The sequence below is a fragment of the Camelus bactrianus genome, chromosome 17 (genome assembly GCF_048773025.1).
Source record: "Camelus bactrianus isolate YW-2024 breed Bactrian camel chromosome 17, ASM4877302v1, whole genome shotgun sequence".
Taxonomy (NCBI): Eukaryota; Metazoa; Chordata; class Mammalia; order Artiodactyla; family Camelidae; genus Camelus; species Camelus bactrianus.
Window position 1 is genome coordinate 21,465,221 of NC_133555.1, and position 18,052 is coordinate 21,483,272.

The 18,052-nt window shown below is 41.9% G+C and overlaps 1 protein-coding gene across 17 annotated transcripts in view; it reads left to right on the forward strand.

Annotated features, from left to right (window-relative positions):
- MAGI1 (membrane associated guanylate kinase, WW and PDZ domain containing 1) overlaps nt 1-18,052 on the forward strand; it is a 577,834-nt gene that overhangs the window by 459,544 nt on the left and 100,238 nt on the right. For all 17 annotated transcript variants that reach the window (XM_074344506.1, XM_074344521.1, XM_074344522.1 and 14 more), the window contains 2 exons: nt 781-900; nt 14,112-14,318. In XM_074344506.1, the coding sequence (XP_074200607.1) occupies nt 781-900; nt 14,112-14,318 (327 nt within the window). The remainder of the gene's footprint in view (nt 1-780; nt 901-14,111; nt 14,319-18,052) is intronic.

An 18,052-nucleotide genomic window follows, 5' to 3' on the forward strand; every position in this document is an offset into this window, starting at 1 on the left:
TGACAGCCCAGCCCCTGAGCTACGTGACTTAAATATTCTGAGGCTCTGTGTTATTTCATAAGAAGCATTGTTATATTTATTAGTCCTTGAGAGAATGACTAGATGAAATCAGGGAGAGAATTTTCTAGCAAATGCAGTGTCCTTTTTCTCTCGTCCAAAACCGTACGGGTGGCCTCTTTCTGCCAGACATACTAATTACGTGGAGAGCAGCAGCATTTTAATCCCTGGAAGATATCCAACCACAGATCTTGGGCAATCAAATTTCTCTAGTGATGTGTTTATGCAGTGGGTGTCATTTTCTTCAAAGGGCTTATTACCCTGGAAGTTGCCGGATGTATTGAGGAACACAAGAATTTCGAGGCCTGTGATAAAAATATAAACCCCTTAGACTCTGGGCTTAAGGTGGATAACTTTTTAGTATTTACTGGAGTCCTAAAAGCTGCTGATTGTGAATGTTGTCTGTAAAATCCAATTTACCCTTTGCGTCCAGGGCATTTTTTTTTTTTTTTTTTTTTTTGAAGGATGAAAATCTCCCTGGGTTCCCTAGCTGCACTCTGTTTTCTTTCTCATATTTGAGGGGCCCTGGGCACTAGAGGTTGGAAGTGAGGATACTGTTCTGTAGAAAGAAGTTGCCTTTTGCCAGGTCCCCATCTCAGTCGGTGGCTCTGTCGTCTTAGGTACACCAGCTTACTGAACAGGTTATTTTAATTAGCCCTGCATGGACTGCTTCCTGTTTCAGTTGACTGATGACTTCTTGTGCCTTTGTCTTCCCTGCTGCAGGCACAACCCGATCTCCAAGAGAAGGAGAGGTGCCTGGCGTGGACTATAACTTTCTGACTGTGAAGGAGTTCTTGGACCTCGAGCAGAGCGGGACTCTTCTAGAAGTCGGCACCTATGAAGGTGAGCTCATGCGTCCGGCAGCAGTGAGGATGCCTCTCTCCTGGGCACGTGAGGGGATCCAGGGCCATCCAGGCAAAAATATTTTGTGGACTAGCCAAGTGTCATCTATGGGAGATTGCAGTTCACCTTAATGGGATTAATAATAATCATAAAAATTATGGAATAAGGTTTTGTGGCAGTCTTTAAAAATACTTTTGTGCAGTGTTTTTTGTTTTTTTTTTTAACACTCCAGGAGTTTTTTTCCTGTAAGTTATTGATTTAAACATGTATGTGTGTTTAAAGGGGCATGTATGGTATTAAAAAGAAGAGGAAGGAGAATGATGGTCAGTCATAAAATGTAACCTTTTTAGGCAGTGTTGTTTTCCTCTCGAAGGACTGGAATGTCATTTTGACCAACAATGGATATTTAATGTATTTTTTGGGTAGAGAATACGTTTATATGGCTCTTAAAGCAGAATATTTCAAAAGTATTCAGTAAGTCAGCTCTTGCATAGACCTATCTTCCACTTGCCTAATTTCCATTTCTCCTGTTCCCAGATATTTCAACTAATGTTATTGGTCTCTGATTACGCTGATGAAATTTTTAATGTAGAGACAAACACACCTGTGTGGGTGTACGCATACTCATAGGTGTGTTCTTATCTCTTCCCTGTTTTACCCAGAAGGCAGTATACATTCCATTGCTGTTTGGCACCTTGCTCTTTTATATAACAGCTTGTCTTAGAGGTCTTTGTAGTTCACTAATAGAATGGTTCTTGTTTTCTTTAAGTGGCTATATAATCTCTTTGCATGGGTGGACCATAATTTATTTAACTAGTTCCCTTTGGGTAAATAGTTTTAATATTTCAAAACACAACTGCATTGAATACCATGGACATAAATCATTTCCCACAGGTGAAAATGAATCTATAGGATAAGATTCAAAAAAAAAAAAAGGGCTTGGAAGCTCAAAACCAAGCATGAGGGAAAAATTAAAGTCACATTTTCCAGAAACAATATCATAGCTTGCTTACTCTTTTGAGCATTACTATTTGAGACAGAAGGGCATAATATGATACTATTAATAATAACTAGGTCATGTTATTATGTTTTGTTTATTTTACAAACTCTCAGAGTTTAGATTTATTGGATGATGATCACACTGGCATTTTCAAGATTAGTCTTAAAGACGAAGGATAAATAAAAAGTGGACTATAATTTTTGTTAACATTTTTTATTGATTTATAATCATTTTACAATGTTGTGTCAAATTCCAGTAAAAGTGGACTATAATTTTATTAGGGATTTTATAGCTTTGATGTAGTAATCACCCCTATTCCAGGCAATGGCTAAAAGTGAAGTTATGATCATGAGTCTTAGGGATGCTGATTCTGGTTTGATGTTTTTTTGCAGGGGAGACGGGGCCAAGCATCACCTTTGTATCTAGTATGCATTTCCACATTGTGTATATGCATTGAACAATGTTTCACTATTAATCAAATTCCTGATTGTGAACCCAGGAAGATTTCCTCTGAGTATTGCTGATGATCAGCTGCCATAGTTTCCTTGAGATGTTGGGATGTGACTGGAGGTTGGTGGCTGGGGAGGGGATCTGAAAATGCCCCAAGCAAGGAGGGTTTATTAAAGCCTAGGAGAGAGGTGAGGGAAGGGAAAGAGGTTGGGTAGGTGTACCGGGAGTTTGTTCAGTGGGTTGTCTTGTAACTGTGACTCCGGTTACAAATTCAAGTGGCTGAGAATAGAGCCAGTGTGGTTCCTCTTTGGTGTAAGAAAGTGAATCGTCCTATCTGGAATCAGTTACTATGCCCATCAGGGGAGCTCAACTCCCTAATATCAAAAACACCCATTTGCATTTTTGGAGAGGTTAAGGGCATGATCGTGCAAAGCCAGAGAGTAGTGGGTTGAAAAAGAAAATGTGGTTAGACCACTGCTTGTCTGGGGAAAAAAGGAAAGTCAACACATTGTGTTGAGGTGTTTTTTTTCCAAGCGATACACAGGTGGAGTCACTTTGTTCTCCCATAAATTCTACCGCTCTGACAGAGGTAGCTATTATCCCCGACTTTTTAGATGGGGAGGCTGAGGCCAGGTAGCATTTAGGAACTGTCTCAAGGTTGTGTAGCTGGTTCTAGAATGCTCAAGCCAGGAAACAAACCCAGCCCATTTGACTTTTGGATCCCATGCTCTTCCCTGAAGACCCCAAGAAGAATATCCTGGGTGTAAATAAAAAGTTGTAAAAATAGCCCATCAGGACTTTCACTTAACTTCCTGGTGGGTGGCAACAGGTCAAAGTTTTTCAGAAAATGTCTGATCCTCCTAACGTAAAACTGTCTCTCTCTGAATACCGCACAGTTATTTCGGAGTCGAAATTCTCTTCTGCTCCGTATGAATCCACTCCATTTTTTCGCCATTGGACTGTATTCTCCAGCCTTTGCCCTTTGAGCTGTAGAACTTCCCTACCATATGAGGTGGCTCATAATTTTTTGGAATCAACTGGGGTATATATCATGTTGACTTTGACAAGCTGAAAGGAAAGTGGAATTTTTATGAAATGCCAGATACAGTCACTGGAGTCTGGCTGCATAGATCGTATAGAGCTTCCGCTGGACTAGCCTCTGGATGGTGGCTCTGTGTATTGGACAGTGACAGGCATGTGAGCTGGGCTGTGGCTCCACTGGAGTGTGTCCCAGCCCCTCTCCCTGTTCAGCTGTGTGCCCTCCGGCAAGTTGCTTAATGCTCCTTGTCTCCATTTTCCCTTCAGTAAAATGAGGATAATAACAGTGCTTTCTCTTAGGTAGGATTAAATGAGACAATAATTGAAAAGGGCTGAGCACAGCGTCTGACACACGTAAGCTCTCAATCAGCGTTAGCTCTTATATTTACACACACGACTGGTCTGAAATTGCCACCCTGCTGGATTCCCTCCTCATCCAGTAGATCAGTGGATTTACCAGTAAAATATCTTTATTTTCTCCCCAGGTGCTCAATGTCTGTTTCCCCGGCTCACATTGTTTTTTTCTTGGTCTGTCCTTGTTCTGGAGAGGGAAAGTCTGCCCAACAACACAAGGCACTCTTTAAAGCAAGACACTTGAATCATTTTTAAGTAAAAGTAATAAAAGTACATGATGGAGGGAGGGGGATATAGCTCAGTGGTAGAGCACATGCATGAGGTCCTGGGTTGAATCCCTAACACCTTTAAAATAAATAGATAAATAAATAAACCTAATCACCTCCCCTCTCAAAATTTTCTTTTAAATGTTAAAAAAAAAAAAAAAGTATACCAGGATGGAATACTTTCTAGAGTAAAGAACTTAATCATATTTACGTCAAAGTTGCTTCTCCTCCACCTCACAGAAAACCCACTATTAAAGGGTTTAGTGCAAAGATTCAGGAAACTTGAATGACATAAACGTATGTGTCCTTGTTGATTTCACTGTATTCTTGTCCATTGTGAGTAACACATCTTGGAGAGCTCTCCAGTTACCCCACGCAGTTCCACCTCAGTCTGTATAAATGCGGCACAACATCCCATTGTATGGAAATACGTAATTCATGTAACTAGTCCCCTGCAGATGGACATCTGAGATGCCCCCTACCCCCACGTTTTTGAGTGTTTTGTAAACAGTGCTGCTGTGAACGTCCCTGTATAAATAACTCACAACACTGTTTTGAAGAGATGTATAGAGTAAGTTCCTGGCAGTCTTAAAGCCAGCCCTTCTCCGCAGACACAGTAGATTTCAGCATTGTCCCGAGACACAGGATATGATGCACAGGGCAGAAGACCAAAGCAGCTCTGCCTTTGAAGGTGCTTACATTTTTTAGTTATTTATTTTTGCCAGCGTTTGTCCAGTGTATACTATGTGCGGAGTGCTCTTCAAAGTGCATTAGGCGCACCACTTCACTTGATCACCCAGCAATCCGATGAGCTGGGTACAATTTACCCCCATTGTACAGAAGAAGCGTACGAGGCCCAGAGATGCCTGTTGTCTTTTCTAAGTTCACATGGTGAGCCCCAGGTGGAGCTGGGATTCAAACCCTGGTTGTCCGGCACTGGGGGCTGTTCTTTACAGCCCCTCAGTCTTGGGAGGCCAGTAAAATTTAAACAGTTTCAAGAGATGGGATGAGTATTCTGAGAAGGGTGCCCTAGAAGCATAGAACAAGGATGTTACATCTAATCTCACATCAGAGTCGGTCCCCTTGAGGAAGTGACCTTTGACCTGAAGCTTGTCAGAGGACCTGATGAGTCCAAGTGTTTCAGTTTCTAAGTCGGCACCAGCCACAAGGCCTGGATCCAGAGAGAGCGAATGAGGTGAACCAAGAGAGGGTCGGAGCTTTGGTCCTAGAGAAGGAGGAACAGGGAACCAAGGTCTGTTTCCTGTAGAACCAATGCCATCCTGGGGATTCAGTGATGAAATGTGCAATATTCTGAGCTGTCCAATGTGGTGGCCACTGGCCAATGTGGTTATTATGACTGAGAAACTGGATTTTAAATTTAATTTAATTTAAACAAATTTAGCCTTAAATAGCCCCATGTGTCTGATGGCTGCCATATTTCACAGGGCAGTTCTAGAATGATAGCTTCTCCAAGGGAGGGTGAGGACCTGTTCAAGATCTTTCCCTTCTCACTTATCTGACTTCAGAGAGCTAAGCACATCTTTCAAAGTGAAGCTTCTTTAGGAAACGCATAAACTTGAATCCTCCCAAAGAGGATGTTACTATAGAGGAGTGGTGATCTTTTGTGGATTCGCCCAGCAACATGTGACAGGGCAGACAAGCGGAGTGAACCCATAAAACCCGAAGGCCTGATGACCTGCAGAATACTTGTTCAGGTCCAATACTTGTTTGGGGTTGAGAATTGCAGGGCTGTAAAATTTTAAAGCTAGAAAGGCTTCATCATGGAGCTCATCTCTTCAGAAGACAGAACTGAGATCCAGAGAGAGACTGGTCTAGGACACTAGAGGGAATTGGGGACAAAGCCTGGCCAAATGCCCGTCACTGCGGTCATGTCCCAGGCAGGACTAGGATGCCAGTCTTCCCTGTGTCTGCTGCCTGGAAGTGGATACTTCTTCTGCAGATCTCTGACTAGTTTGTTCGTTTGTTTATTCATTAAAAATAAAATGAAGAGCAAAGCCAGATACGATCATTGTCCTTACGAGTCTTACCGTCTAGTTCACAAGACACATTATTCAAATAATCACAGAAATAAATATAGATTTTAGGTGTGTTACAGTTGTCAGGACCTACAAAAGGGGACCTAAAATGGGGGGATTTGATGTCTATGGAGTTGGGAAGCACTTCCTGTGTAGAAGCAGTCATTGAGATGAGCTTAAGATGGTGGTTAAGCTGGAGTTAGGTTGCTGGATTAAGCAAATCAAAATACAGAACACCAACCTTGCATTTTATCTGGCACCCCTACGCTGAGTTAGCTTTAGACAACATTGGTGATGGTGGTGATGAGTTGACTAAATCTTGAGATATTCATGTGACTTTTTTTTTGACACATGTTTTTTTTTTATTAATGGTGTAATTTTTCTATTAATAGTGTAATTTTTAGAGGAGTTTCACATTGTTACATCAACAGTATGAGATATTTTTGTGAACTTGGTACTATATTGATGATCATAAGAAGGAGGTAGACAATGGCTTGTAATAACCTATAATAAAAAAGAATATGTGTATATATGTATAACTGAATCACTATGCTATAGACCAGAAATTAACACAACACTGTCAATCAACTATACTTCAATTTAAAAATGGGGGAAAAAAGAGGGAGGTGGAAGATTCAGGTGATGATATTTCTCCTAGGATATCTTCTCATGTCTGTCTTACAAAACTGGATAGATGCCGTGCCATTTGCTGAGATAAGAAACACTGGGAAAGGCCAGGTTTGGTGGCAGGATCGGGGGATCCATGATGAAACTTCCCCCCTCTCCCTGCACCTGCTCTCGCACTGAGAGTTACACTCACCCCAGCAGAGCACGAGCCCTTCCTGACTACGGAAGGAATCTAACTATTGCCCCTCACAAGGCAGAGACGTTATTAGTGGAAATTGTAATTGGTCTTGGCTTTGCAGTTGGAACCAGCTCCTCATTCTGTCACTAGATGGAATCTACATCAAGTCAAGACAAGAAAAAGAACAAGAATAAACGTGTCTTTCTTCCTTGGCCCAACTTCCTAATTGTGGCACCGAGCTCATTAATTTGATACGGTTCTTGAAATAAATCAGCGGCACCATCTCCTTTTTGCCTTGCTTTCCCTTTTTTTTTTTTCCCCTGTTGACATTTTTGCTCAGCAAGACAGGTTGCTGCCTCAGCCAGCCCTTGGGGCTTCTCTCGGAGAGAGTTTACAAGGGCTGAACTATTCAGTGGGGGGTGCTTCCAAACATGCCTGTTTTACAAATGCTTCTGGGTAGAAGAGGCTGATTATACACTCTGAGCCTTGCAAAGATTTTTCCCTCGGCATGGAAGTGCGGTGCCAGCGTGACATTTCAGAAGGGAGTTTATGGGTTGCATATCTCTGCATGTTAATTAGGAAAGGGGATGTCAGCGTTCAGTAAGGTTACTGTTCTGTGTCCTAGAAGGTCTGCAGAAAGGCAGCTGCCAAGGGTCTACTTTGGGGGGGATGCAGAGATAAAGCCTGGGTGAAGAGAGTTCTTGTTTGTCGTTGAGGAAAACGAGACCGTCTGGAGTCCTGTTCCTTGGCAGGCCCAGGAAGCCGTCTGTTGCGATAAGCTCTGTTGGCAAACTCCGCCGTGGAGTGTTCTCTGTTGATAATGAGAGTAACCAAAGAAAATCTGTGCGACAATTGTCTGTTCCTCTGCCTGTGAAGACGGGGAGGCTGAGGCCAGGGATGTTTGGCTTCATTCCCTGCTCAGAGATCCCCAGCGATTCTTAGAGTTGAGAGCCTAGATGCTGGAGACAGGCAAATCCGTGTTGAAATGCCCGTCATCCCTTACTCACTGTGTGAGTCTCAGTTTTTTCCACCTGAAAATAGCACTGCTCAGGGATTTTTTTTTTCTTTAGGATTGTTAATAAAGATTAGAGCAAATGAATGTGTGGGTAGTGACATATGGTAGGGGCAATAAAGGTAACTTTTTGTTAATGTTCTTTAAATATATACTTTGATTACAGTATCATCTTTTACATGTCAGAGCTGTCATCTGCCCCCAGCATCGGGCACAGTGGAAGACTGCTAGGGCTTATCACATTCTACCGTCGTGCCAAGCGCACTGCTGCACGCTTTACACACGTGATCTCACCTAATCGGCGCAAAAACTGACACGTGATCTCACTTAATCGGCGCAAAAACTGTTAGGCTGGGACTAGTCTTACCCTTTAAACCGTGAGAACTGAGGCTGGAAAGAGAGAGGTCCCTGATCTTGCCCAGGGTCCCAAGGTTATTAATTTTTGTTAACCTTTTTTGTCTTTTATATTCAAAGCCAAATGACCCTGGCAAGAACAAACAGCTGATTATAGGACATGGGCTGACTGTCTGTCCTTCAGTGCATGCAAATCGTAGTTTTGTAGGGCGGAGCAGGTCAGAAAAGGAAGAATAAAAAGAAAGTGATGGGAGTTTTAAGAATGATGCCATCGTGAGTTGAGCAAGCAAGTGGCAGAGAGAAGTGATGTGGCTCTGAGGGAATTCAGATACAACTGAGGGACTGGAAAGAAAATGCCATGAGTCATGCTATTAGAAACCGGATCTACAATATAGGTGTTGAAGAGCATCCCTGGCTGGGATTCACATGTCCGATCTCCACTTGTTCACTGACTGGTTCTGCAAAGAATGACTGAGTGACACTCTGTGTCTGGCACTACGTTTGGTCCAGGAACGCAGTGGCGCACAGCACGCCTGTGGTTCCTGCCTTCATGGAGCTGGCAGTCTAGAGGTGAAGACAGACGTTGATCAGCTCAACAGTCTGATAAATTCAGCAAAGGGTGTTGGGAAGGGAGGGGTACATGCTTCCCTGACAACGTACAGGAGGCTTTGATCTAGTCTGTGGGGTCCGGGATGCAGTCCCTGAGGACGAGCAGGTGATAAAGAGACAAGAAGCAGAGGGAAGCGTGTTAAACAGAGGGAGCAGTGGATGCAGGAGCTGTGAGCTGAGCAGGGCACAGGTTGCAGGTGGGGCCTGGGAAGCACTGGTGGGATTAGAGTAGCAAGAGCAAGGGAACAACTGTAAAGTGCCTGCGGAGCCCACAAGGGTCGAACATGCACGCCCTGGAGGCCGAGGCAGAAAAAGATGCACCGGATGCCTGTGTCCTTAGGTACCGGCTGTATGTCTGTGCTGTACCCAGAGTGGGAGTCGGCGTTTTCAATGCACACAGCCTTTCCCCCAAACCAAACCCTATTTTTGCCCCTTGGGAGCAGCGTTGCCCTGCTGATAACATATGCTCTAGATTCCCCGCTGTTGGTGGTCACTGTCATCCTGTTCTGCAGCTTATCTTCAAAAGCTTGTTCTGTAGGAAGAGGACAGACAAGGCATCCTTTCCACATTCCTCTCCCCCATTTAAAATTATTTTAAAAAAACATGGGACTAGGGGACAAAGGGCCTCAGTGTTTGACCCCGCCTTGACCTACTAAATCCCAGTCTCCATCTAATGTAACTGTTATTTGCACAAAGTATAAGAACAGTGATGTCTACCATGCAGAGTACTTGTGAGGATCATGTTTTAGTCCCATTTTCACCACAGGTTCTCGGTAAGGAATGAATGAATGAATGAATGCTAAATCTGTACAAAGTGAGAGACTGCAAAGATTTGATTCATTCTGGCTTAAAACTCAGGGTTACGGTCCTCCTTAAATATTTTATCAAGCTCTAAAAATTGATTTGCAGTCCCCATTAATTTTTCAATGCATGTCAGAAAATATTTTCTCTGGCTTGGTTGTGGCCGAAGAGGGTGCCTGTTAATTAAAACCAGCGGTGGCTTCCTCTTACGTCTTCCCCACCCCCTCTTCCCTCCCCGGCCACCATTCCTGCTGAGTTTTATTGTGGGGCCAGTTCTGAAAATAGCAGCAGGGGACACACACTTGGGAGGGAGCCCGGCCACCTCTGGACATGTGTGTTGGCTCACATGGAGGCCGTGGGATGGTCAGGCTGGTGTCTCTTAGAAACTGTGCAGCCTGCCAAGCGATAACCCCAATTAATCTTTTATTCATTTATAATGCTTCAGATGATTTGTATTTAATACCATTAAGTGAACTGTTCATTCTTCACAGGGAGTCTCTTGGGCATACTCTCTGTGAAGTCTGTCTTTCTGCCATGGCTTGGCCTGATGGTGACAGTTGTGGAAACTGTTGATAAGGTGGAGAGTTTCTCAAAGGGAAGGAGCTGTGAATTTAAATGCCCGGGGGCCCAGGCAGGTAGAGTTGAGACAGCGAATAGGGCACATGGAAGCAGTGCTGGTGGGAACTGTGGCCAACGGGGGCATGCCGGTCCCATCTTGTCCTTGGTTGTATGGAAAGACAACGTGGAATCACGGCGTTACCCCCTCAGCCAAGAGCTCAGGGGCCAAAACCAGATTCACCCCAAATCAGTTCACTCAAAGTCCAGTCTGAACTACCGAGGGTTTTTTGAAATTCTAGGTTTTCTTCCATCCGTCCTGTGTCCACGCCCCTTGATCTGCCCAGACCTTGGCATTTCAACAGCATTAAGGGCTCTCTTCTGGACTGGGTTCATGGTGTTCGTCTGGTAAGGGCGGGCACAGACCAAGCATAGGAGCCAAAACTTCGCTGCAGAAATCCTTAATTTAGTGAGTGCATTCCCAGTGAATTGCCTTTGGTCACATACTTGTCACCAACATTGCCTGTAAGAGACAAATCCAAGGAGCCAGACCTTACAGTTTGGGAAGCAGCTCTTCTCCATTTATCCATATTTTAATCAGAAATACTCCATTTTTAAATGTTGGTCGCTAATTCACTTTATTTAACATGCTAAAAAAAAAAATCTGTGAAGGAAAGTTGAACCCTCTCCCGTTAGAAAACTACTAGATAGAAGCTTTCCTGTAAAGACTGTAGGCGTATGGGAAATTAGAAATGTTGGAGAAGTTTGAATAATTATAACATCTCCTGTTTATAACAACTTATGGTTTACAGGGAACCTTCAAGAAAGTTACATCATTTGATCTTTGGATAATCCTGTGAGGTCATTAGGGCTGGAGCTGCCATTCCCAGTTCACAGAGGGAGTGTTAGACTGAGTGTAAATAACTCGCCCAAGATTATTCGATCACTGGCGGGTTTGCTCGCATGTTTATTTACGTTAGTAAAAGAACGGTACTCGGTTACCATGTAGCAAGCACTTCAGACACACTGTTTTATTAATCCTCCCAGTAAGGTGTAAGAAGCCTCATTTTAAAGATTAGAAACATGTTTATCAAGCGTGGTACAGTGGCAGCCCTTCCTGTGGGCTGCAGGCATTAAGTGGACCGTCTCACTGTAGCCTCATAATGGGCACTCTAGGTAAATACCAGGCATTCTTAGAATTCCCAATTTTACAGAACAGGATGATGACTTTAAAAAAAAAAAAAAGTTAAATGACTTGTCTAGGGTTATATAACCAGTTAGTGGTGAAGCTTAGATTTTAAACCCTAGGCTGCCTCTTCCAAGGTCTTTGTCAGTGCTGTGAGCTGAGTACTACCAACGCCTGCGCATTGAATTAAGCCAAGTGAAATTGTTGATATTCGACAGTTTGTTTTCTACAGCAGCAACTGAGTATGGTTCAACCTAATAATACGTACTTTATCTGTCTCCAATCAATCTTAAACTAATTTCCAGAAACAGGAAACAACTGTGAATAAGTGGGTTGTGCTGGGGAGTTTGTAATTGTGTTGAGAAATCTGCTCATCATTTGTTAACTTAAGGAAGACCCGGAACTTGACAGCTGAGGAAAATCCACACAAATCTGTCAAATTTAGGTAGAATTCTTCTTTTCCAAACATTTATTTTTGTTGTAAACTGAGGATATCTAAATTTTAGTTGATTTTTAAATGACAGTAGTTTCATGAATGTTGCCTTGGTTTAATGGCACTGAAAATGAGCGATAATGATTGTAAAATTACAATTATAAAAATACGATAAGAGAGTCCCGTCTTTTACTCATATCTCTCAATGAAAGATTCTTATTTATAGACATTGGTCTTACTTTAATCTCTGACTCAAAAATGTACAGGATGTTTTGATGCAATAGTGATCAGAAGGAATAAGAATTAAATTCAGTATAGCTTTTGTCTCTATTTTTGGTTCACGGTGAGGATTACTTTTTCAACAGCTGTTTAATTTACCTAAAACCTCACTAACAGTCTTCAGTTCCTGAAAATAGTCAGCACTGCGGCAGCCTAGTTTCAGCTTCAGCAAAGGCAGGGGACATCCTCTGGCGTAACCTAGAAATGCAAGATGAGTCTTGGTTCGTACATCTGCTCATTCTTCCCTCTGCTTGTGTTAGTCCCTGAAAACACAACGCGGATGCCTTTTCTTCAGGCTGGTTCTATTCAATCCCTGTATCTTGAAGTTGGAAACATGAAAGAAGTTTTTTGAAGAGGTTTAAATACCACGTTCTGTGAAAGAGCTATGATTGAGTTGAGTACAAGCCACCAGAATGTGCTTTACCAGGTTCTGTCTGGTTTCCTTCAAAATCAAACATGGCGCCCATTAGTCTCCTGCTCTTTTTGTGTGTTCAGAGTTTCCCTGCTGACACACACTACTACACCACTCCCAAAATGTGTATTCATAAATTCGGTGATTCAAAAAATACTTTAAAGAAATATTACTAAAAAAGAAATTTTAATAATTAAAATAAAGCTTAATGGATGCAAATTCTCTGTCACCTGTATATCTCATGCAAAGTAGTATTATATTACTGTTTCCTTTTGCTTTTGAGCTTGTAAAATAACTATTTTTTCTAACTCTTTGCGGAGGTTAGACAATGGGGTGAGATTCTTGGGAAGCAACAATGTATTCAGGATTTGTTATTATTTACAAATTCTCCTTTACTAAGCATAGAATTACAAATGTTACTTAGGATTTGTTAAAGGGCTTAATGTAATTTATCTTCCTGGCTTTACTGTAAAAGATGTGAAATTCGAATAGATCAATGCCATTCTGATGCTGATGTTTTATATCATGTAGTCACTGAATATTATTGATTATAAGCTATATTTTTCAAACCTCAGCTGTTTAAAGAATCACCTTCATGATTTTTGTCTCTATCTTAAAAGTGTCTCTTATTTGCTAGAAGTTTTCTTTAAAATAACTTAATTTCTAACTTGTATTTTCAAAAGGAAGCTCTTATCACTACCATTGCTATTGTTAACTCAACGAATTTCTTACTTTATATTTATATAGCTGCTTTTTATACCAATTTTGGAAAGTATTGCTTTATCACTTAATTTTTAAAAGTAAATGTTATATTTTACTACCATAACTTGCTAGCTAGATTTTTCTACTGCACATGAAAAACATACACATATTAAAATAAAAAATTAAAATGTAAAAACCCGTCCAGGCACTGGGCAGAGTCACTTAGCAAGGGTCAGACCTGTTCAAAACTCTGGGGGGAAGTGGCTAAAAGTGACAATGGGCAACTCCTGCAAGAGTGACCCAGGATGGGTACCACTGTGCCACCGTGGACACAGAGTTTTCTCTTCAAACTTGGCAAAGGTTTCTTCCAACCCCACACGACCTTGTGAGTCAGGCCTGCCATTCAGTTAAAGAGGCGCCACGTGGTGTTCCGCCTCTTTTTTTGAAAATTATTGCCCTGGTTCCCTCTTGAGGTGTCCTCTTATTGAGGGAAGGTGACCTCAACTTTGTAGGCCTGTAAGGGTGCTGACTGTAATGAATTCTTTATTTCCTGTGAGGCTCACTCTAAATTGGATTCCGCATTATGCTGGTGCATAGATGTAAAAAGGCAACCAATTGAAATTCAAATGTAATGAGGAGAAGCCCTTCCATTCAGCACAGTCCCCTTTGTTTTTAGCCCTAGTAGGTTCTTGGCACTCACAATGCAGCTTTCCTCCTGGCCTCCATGTCTAGCTGGGTAGGACCAACACCTTTTCTAACTCATTCCAGAAATGAAATACAGTCTGTTCTGATTTTCCAGTGAAAAAAACAAAACAAAACACAATTTTTTTTTAATGTACTGAAAGAGTTGGATTTGCAGTCCTGAAAAAAAACAAAGTATTCTTTCTGAAACATGCAAATGTGTCTCTCCATCACCTAGGAAACTATTATGGGACACCCAAACCTCCTAGCCAGCCAGTCAGTGGAAAAGTGATCACGACGGATGCCTTGCAAAGCCTTCATTCTGGCTCCAAGCAGTCAACCCCAAAGCGAACCAAGTCCTACAATGATATGCAAAATGCTGGCATAGTCCACGCGGAGAATGAGGAAGAGGATGACGTTCCTGAAATGAACAGTAGCTTTACAGGTAAAGACCAGCCAATATTCCCACTCAGCAGGTTTGGGGGAAAAGGGCTGGGGGAGGCTTTTGCAAAGAGTTAAGAGAAGGTTTCTAGTCTCAAGAGGAATTTGGAGGGGTCACCAAAATTCAGACTCTGACCTTGCGAAGCTTGGGGAAGAGATGGTCTTTTCTTGGGTCTTTTTCGTGCTTCTCGGCAAGAGTATTTGAGCTTCACGCAGCTGTCTTAAAGGGGCAAGAGGGAAATGTTTGTAGTAGGAAATCAAGAGTATTCAGCATCCTTTATTTCTTTTCAAAATGAGACCTGTAAGAATCTGTTTTGTTCGTTGATTTCTTGGCCTTGACACTGCTCCATAATTATGGCTGAAGGCTTAGAGAAATATGAAAATTTGTTTAATAGTTTAATACGAGTTGATGCTGTTCAGAAGACTAGCAGCATCCTTTTATCTCATACCTTTGTAAGTGGAGATGCAGTGGAAATAAATGATGAGTTCAATTAACTTGTGCAAACTTTACTGTATTTCCTCAGAGGGAAAAGATGGATTATATATCCATTAAGATGATTTAGTACATAAGTATTTTATATTATATAGCATGTATTACTCATTGCATCATAGTTTTATACATATATTCAGGGCTATCTACACTCAAGCTTAGGTAGGCTGCGTTTAATGAAGGAATCTTCAAGGAGAAGGCGTCTGGGTAATGTTCCCAGGAGACACCATTCAGAGAGGCCATGATGTACGTTCCTTGGGTTAGTGCAGTGACCCAGAGCTGTTCAATAATATTTTTCATACTACATGGGAGTTTGGCCTTAAAGAGTAACTCAAAACGTAACATCATCATAAGACATGAGTGACTCCGGGCTATAATGTTGTGATTTTGAAGACCATCTTGTGTCTTCTGTTTTTCCTATCCTTAAATATTTTCTTGCATACTTTGAGTCACAGCTCTGGAGTTGTTGCCCATTGGCTGAACGTGAGATTTTCTTCCTCTCTCTCTGTGGCCTTTTCTGACATCACCACACTTTGGTCATTACTTGATTAAACTCAGTCCCAATAAAGGGAAGATTAAACTCTATTTTCCTCCTTGTGATAGTAAGTCCAATAGAATATTGAGGAAAAAGTTTGCATTAGTTGAATGCTTTCTACAGCCTGTAAGGGCCTCTCTGAGGCGTTCTCATTCGCTGAGTTAAGAAGCGTAAACTTTTTCAAGATGACAATTTAAAATAATTTTTGAGCGCTTATCATCATAACAGTGGCCCAAGCCTTCTGCAAGAAGCATTAGACACAGAAGGGGGAGACCTGTTTTGCTGCCCTTGCTTGGTCCTTGGTAGCCCATCTTATGAACATAATATCTAACTTCCCTCATCTATAAAATGACTGATTAGGATTAAATCATGTCTGGGTGCCCACTTCCAGCTTTAAGAATTCAACTCCATGAGAATTTCCATTTTCTCAATTAGAATGGATTAGGCCAGTAGATGACCTTTAGTTGCACTATCTAGGAGAAATTTACCAGTTTTTACATATACATTTATCAAAAGCAGCTAGTTTCATCCACCTCAAAAAATATTTTATCCACATATACTAGTCCTCACTGAAATGAAAGCAGATGATGAAAAACAGCATTTCTTTTTTAAAAATAGCCAATATTTTAATGTCTTGGTTTTTCAGCAGATAAGAACAGTAAATCATGATATAACCCAAAATACAGGTGTGGACACAGAGATAGAAAGACCTTGGGAGTAACATGCATTGAAACAGTTCTGCCAAGCCAACTGGATGGTCCCCAAGAAACTTCGTACCTTTATTTGTCCTCCATTAATTAAGTATATTTCTTGGTACAACACAAAAATAGAGTAGGGGTGGTTGACTGTAGGTCTTGATACTTTTCCTATTTCCAGCTACTATCTATCTATGTCTACAGAAGCCAGACCTCAGAAAATCTAACCCCATAAAAGCTCTACTTGAAATCCATGGCATGAAAGAAAAATTTCTGGGCTCAGGTCATCATGGCTAAAGTCAGCCTGATTGTTAGTTTCTGCACAAAAAAAAAAGAAAGCCAAGTGGCACCTGATAGGATGTGCAGAGAGAGAATTGGTCTTGAGATATACTTGTGATGTGGCATCTTCAGTATGTAAGGGATATGTTAAGTAAATGCCTCCTCACTTATCAACCTATAGGTATGACAGCTGACAGCCTGTCATACCCTAACTCATATCAGTTATCTCAAGTAATTGACACTACCCGGTCTATGATACATGTATCAAACCAGCGATGTCAAAGCGTTTTGCACTCTGAACCACTTTAAGTCGCAGTTCACCAGCCACTCAGAGCAGAGAGTGGCAGTAGCATAACGAGATCCTGGCTCCTGGTTGGACTGATAAAGGCATGAGCATCAGAATCAAATGTAGTAATACTCTGGAGCTATTGTAAATGATATTTACCAGGAGATTTTTCATAACAAGCTGTTGCTACTATCTCAGCTGACTTGTGCTTCGGTCTTTTGAAGGGGCACAAAAATGCCTAAATCACATGCCTGCATAACCTGGGACTGTCTACCGGCAAAGAGCAAGAAACTTAAGGCCAGGAGCATCCTGGAGAGGTAGCTTCTCCTTCTGCCTTTCTGCAGCCAGTGATAGAGGCAGGGGCTGAGTCATGAGCAGGCATCCCAGATTCTCACCGTAGAACCTGAGTGTTGAGCACAAAGCAATAGGACAGTCTTCTATATATTACACCCAAATTATGGGCCTAAAGGGACCCTGGAGAGAGAGCACTCTTTATGTGTATTTCATGAAGGTAGACTTACTGTTAGCCAAAAGCACACAGTTCTTTATACAAATAAATTTAAAACGTTTGTAAAAAAAAAAATCTTCTGTTCATCATAGACAACTTGGAGAATATATAACAAACCACCACAACTGAAAAGGAGCTGAGTCACCCATTAACCACCTCTAAGTGACAGCAAGAATGTCATTGAATTGTGTTTCTAGACTTGTTTTCCCATCCGCCCCCCTTGTCGTTGAACATTAGGCTGCCGCTGCTTCTTTTTCATTAGTAAGCAATGATAAAACGTTGCTTCGGGATGTCAAGAGATAATGATATTACTCGAAGAGCTAATGTATCCCCAGTACGCTGTGGCAGGCACTTTGCTAAGCTCTGATGCCTATGCCGGGGAGGTCTAATAGCGTGTCCAGTATCTCACAGCCAGTGAGTGTCAGCGCCGTCATTTCAGCCCCAAAAAGTCTGACTCCAGAAGCTTTGTGGCTCTTCATCCACTGTGCTATTTATGTTTTAAATCAAGTTTATTGAGCTCAGAGGTTTTGACTGACTGTGTATACTGTGAGGGATGCACGTACATCTGTGTGATTTAATTGGGTTTTTATTTTTATTTATTTTTTAATGGAGGTACTGAGGACTGAACCCGGGATCTTGTTTGTGCATATTAGGCACGCACTCTACCACTGAGCTATATATACCGTCTAACCCTGTGTGATTTAAAATAAGCTCCAGAATGGATGTTTGACATGAGCTTATGTTCTCACAGTCACCTTCAAAAGCTCACTGACTTTGGCCATTGGCGTTTCCAGTAGCAGGTGCCCGTCCTGAGCACCGTCGAGTGCGCAAATGAGTGCCGGGCACTTTCACAGACACTTGGCATGTACTTGAATCATTCTGTTCTTGTGGCGTGTGCGTTATGCCCATTTTACAGATGAGACAGATGTTTCAAAGTCACACAGC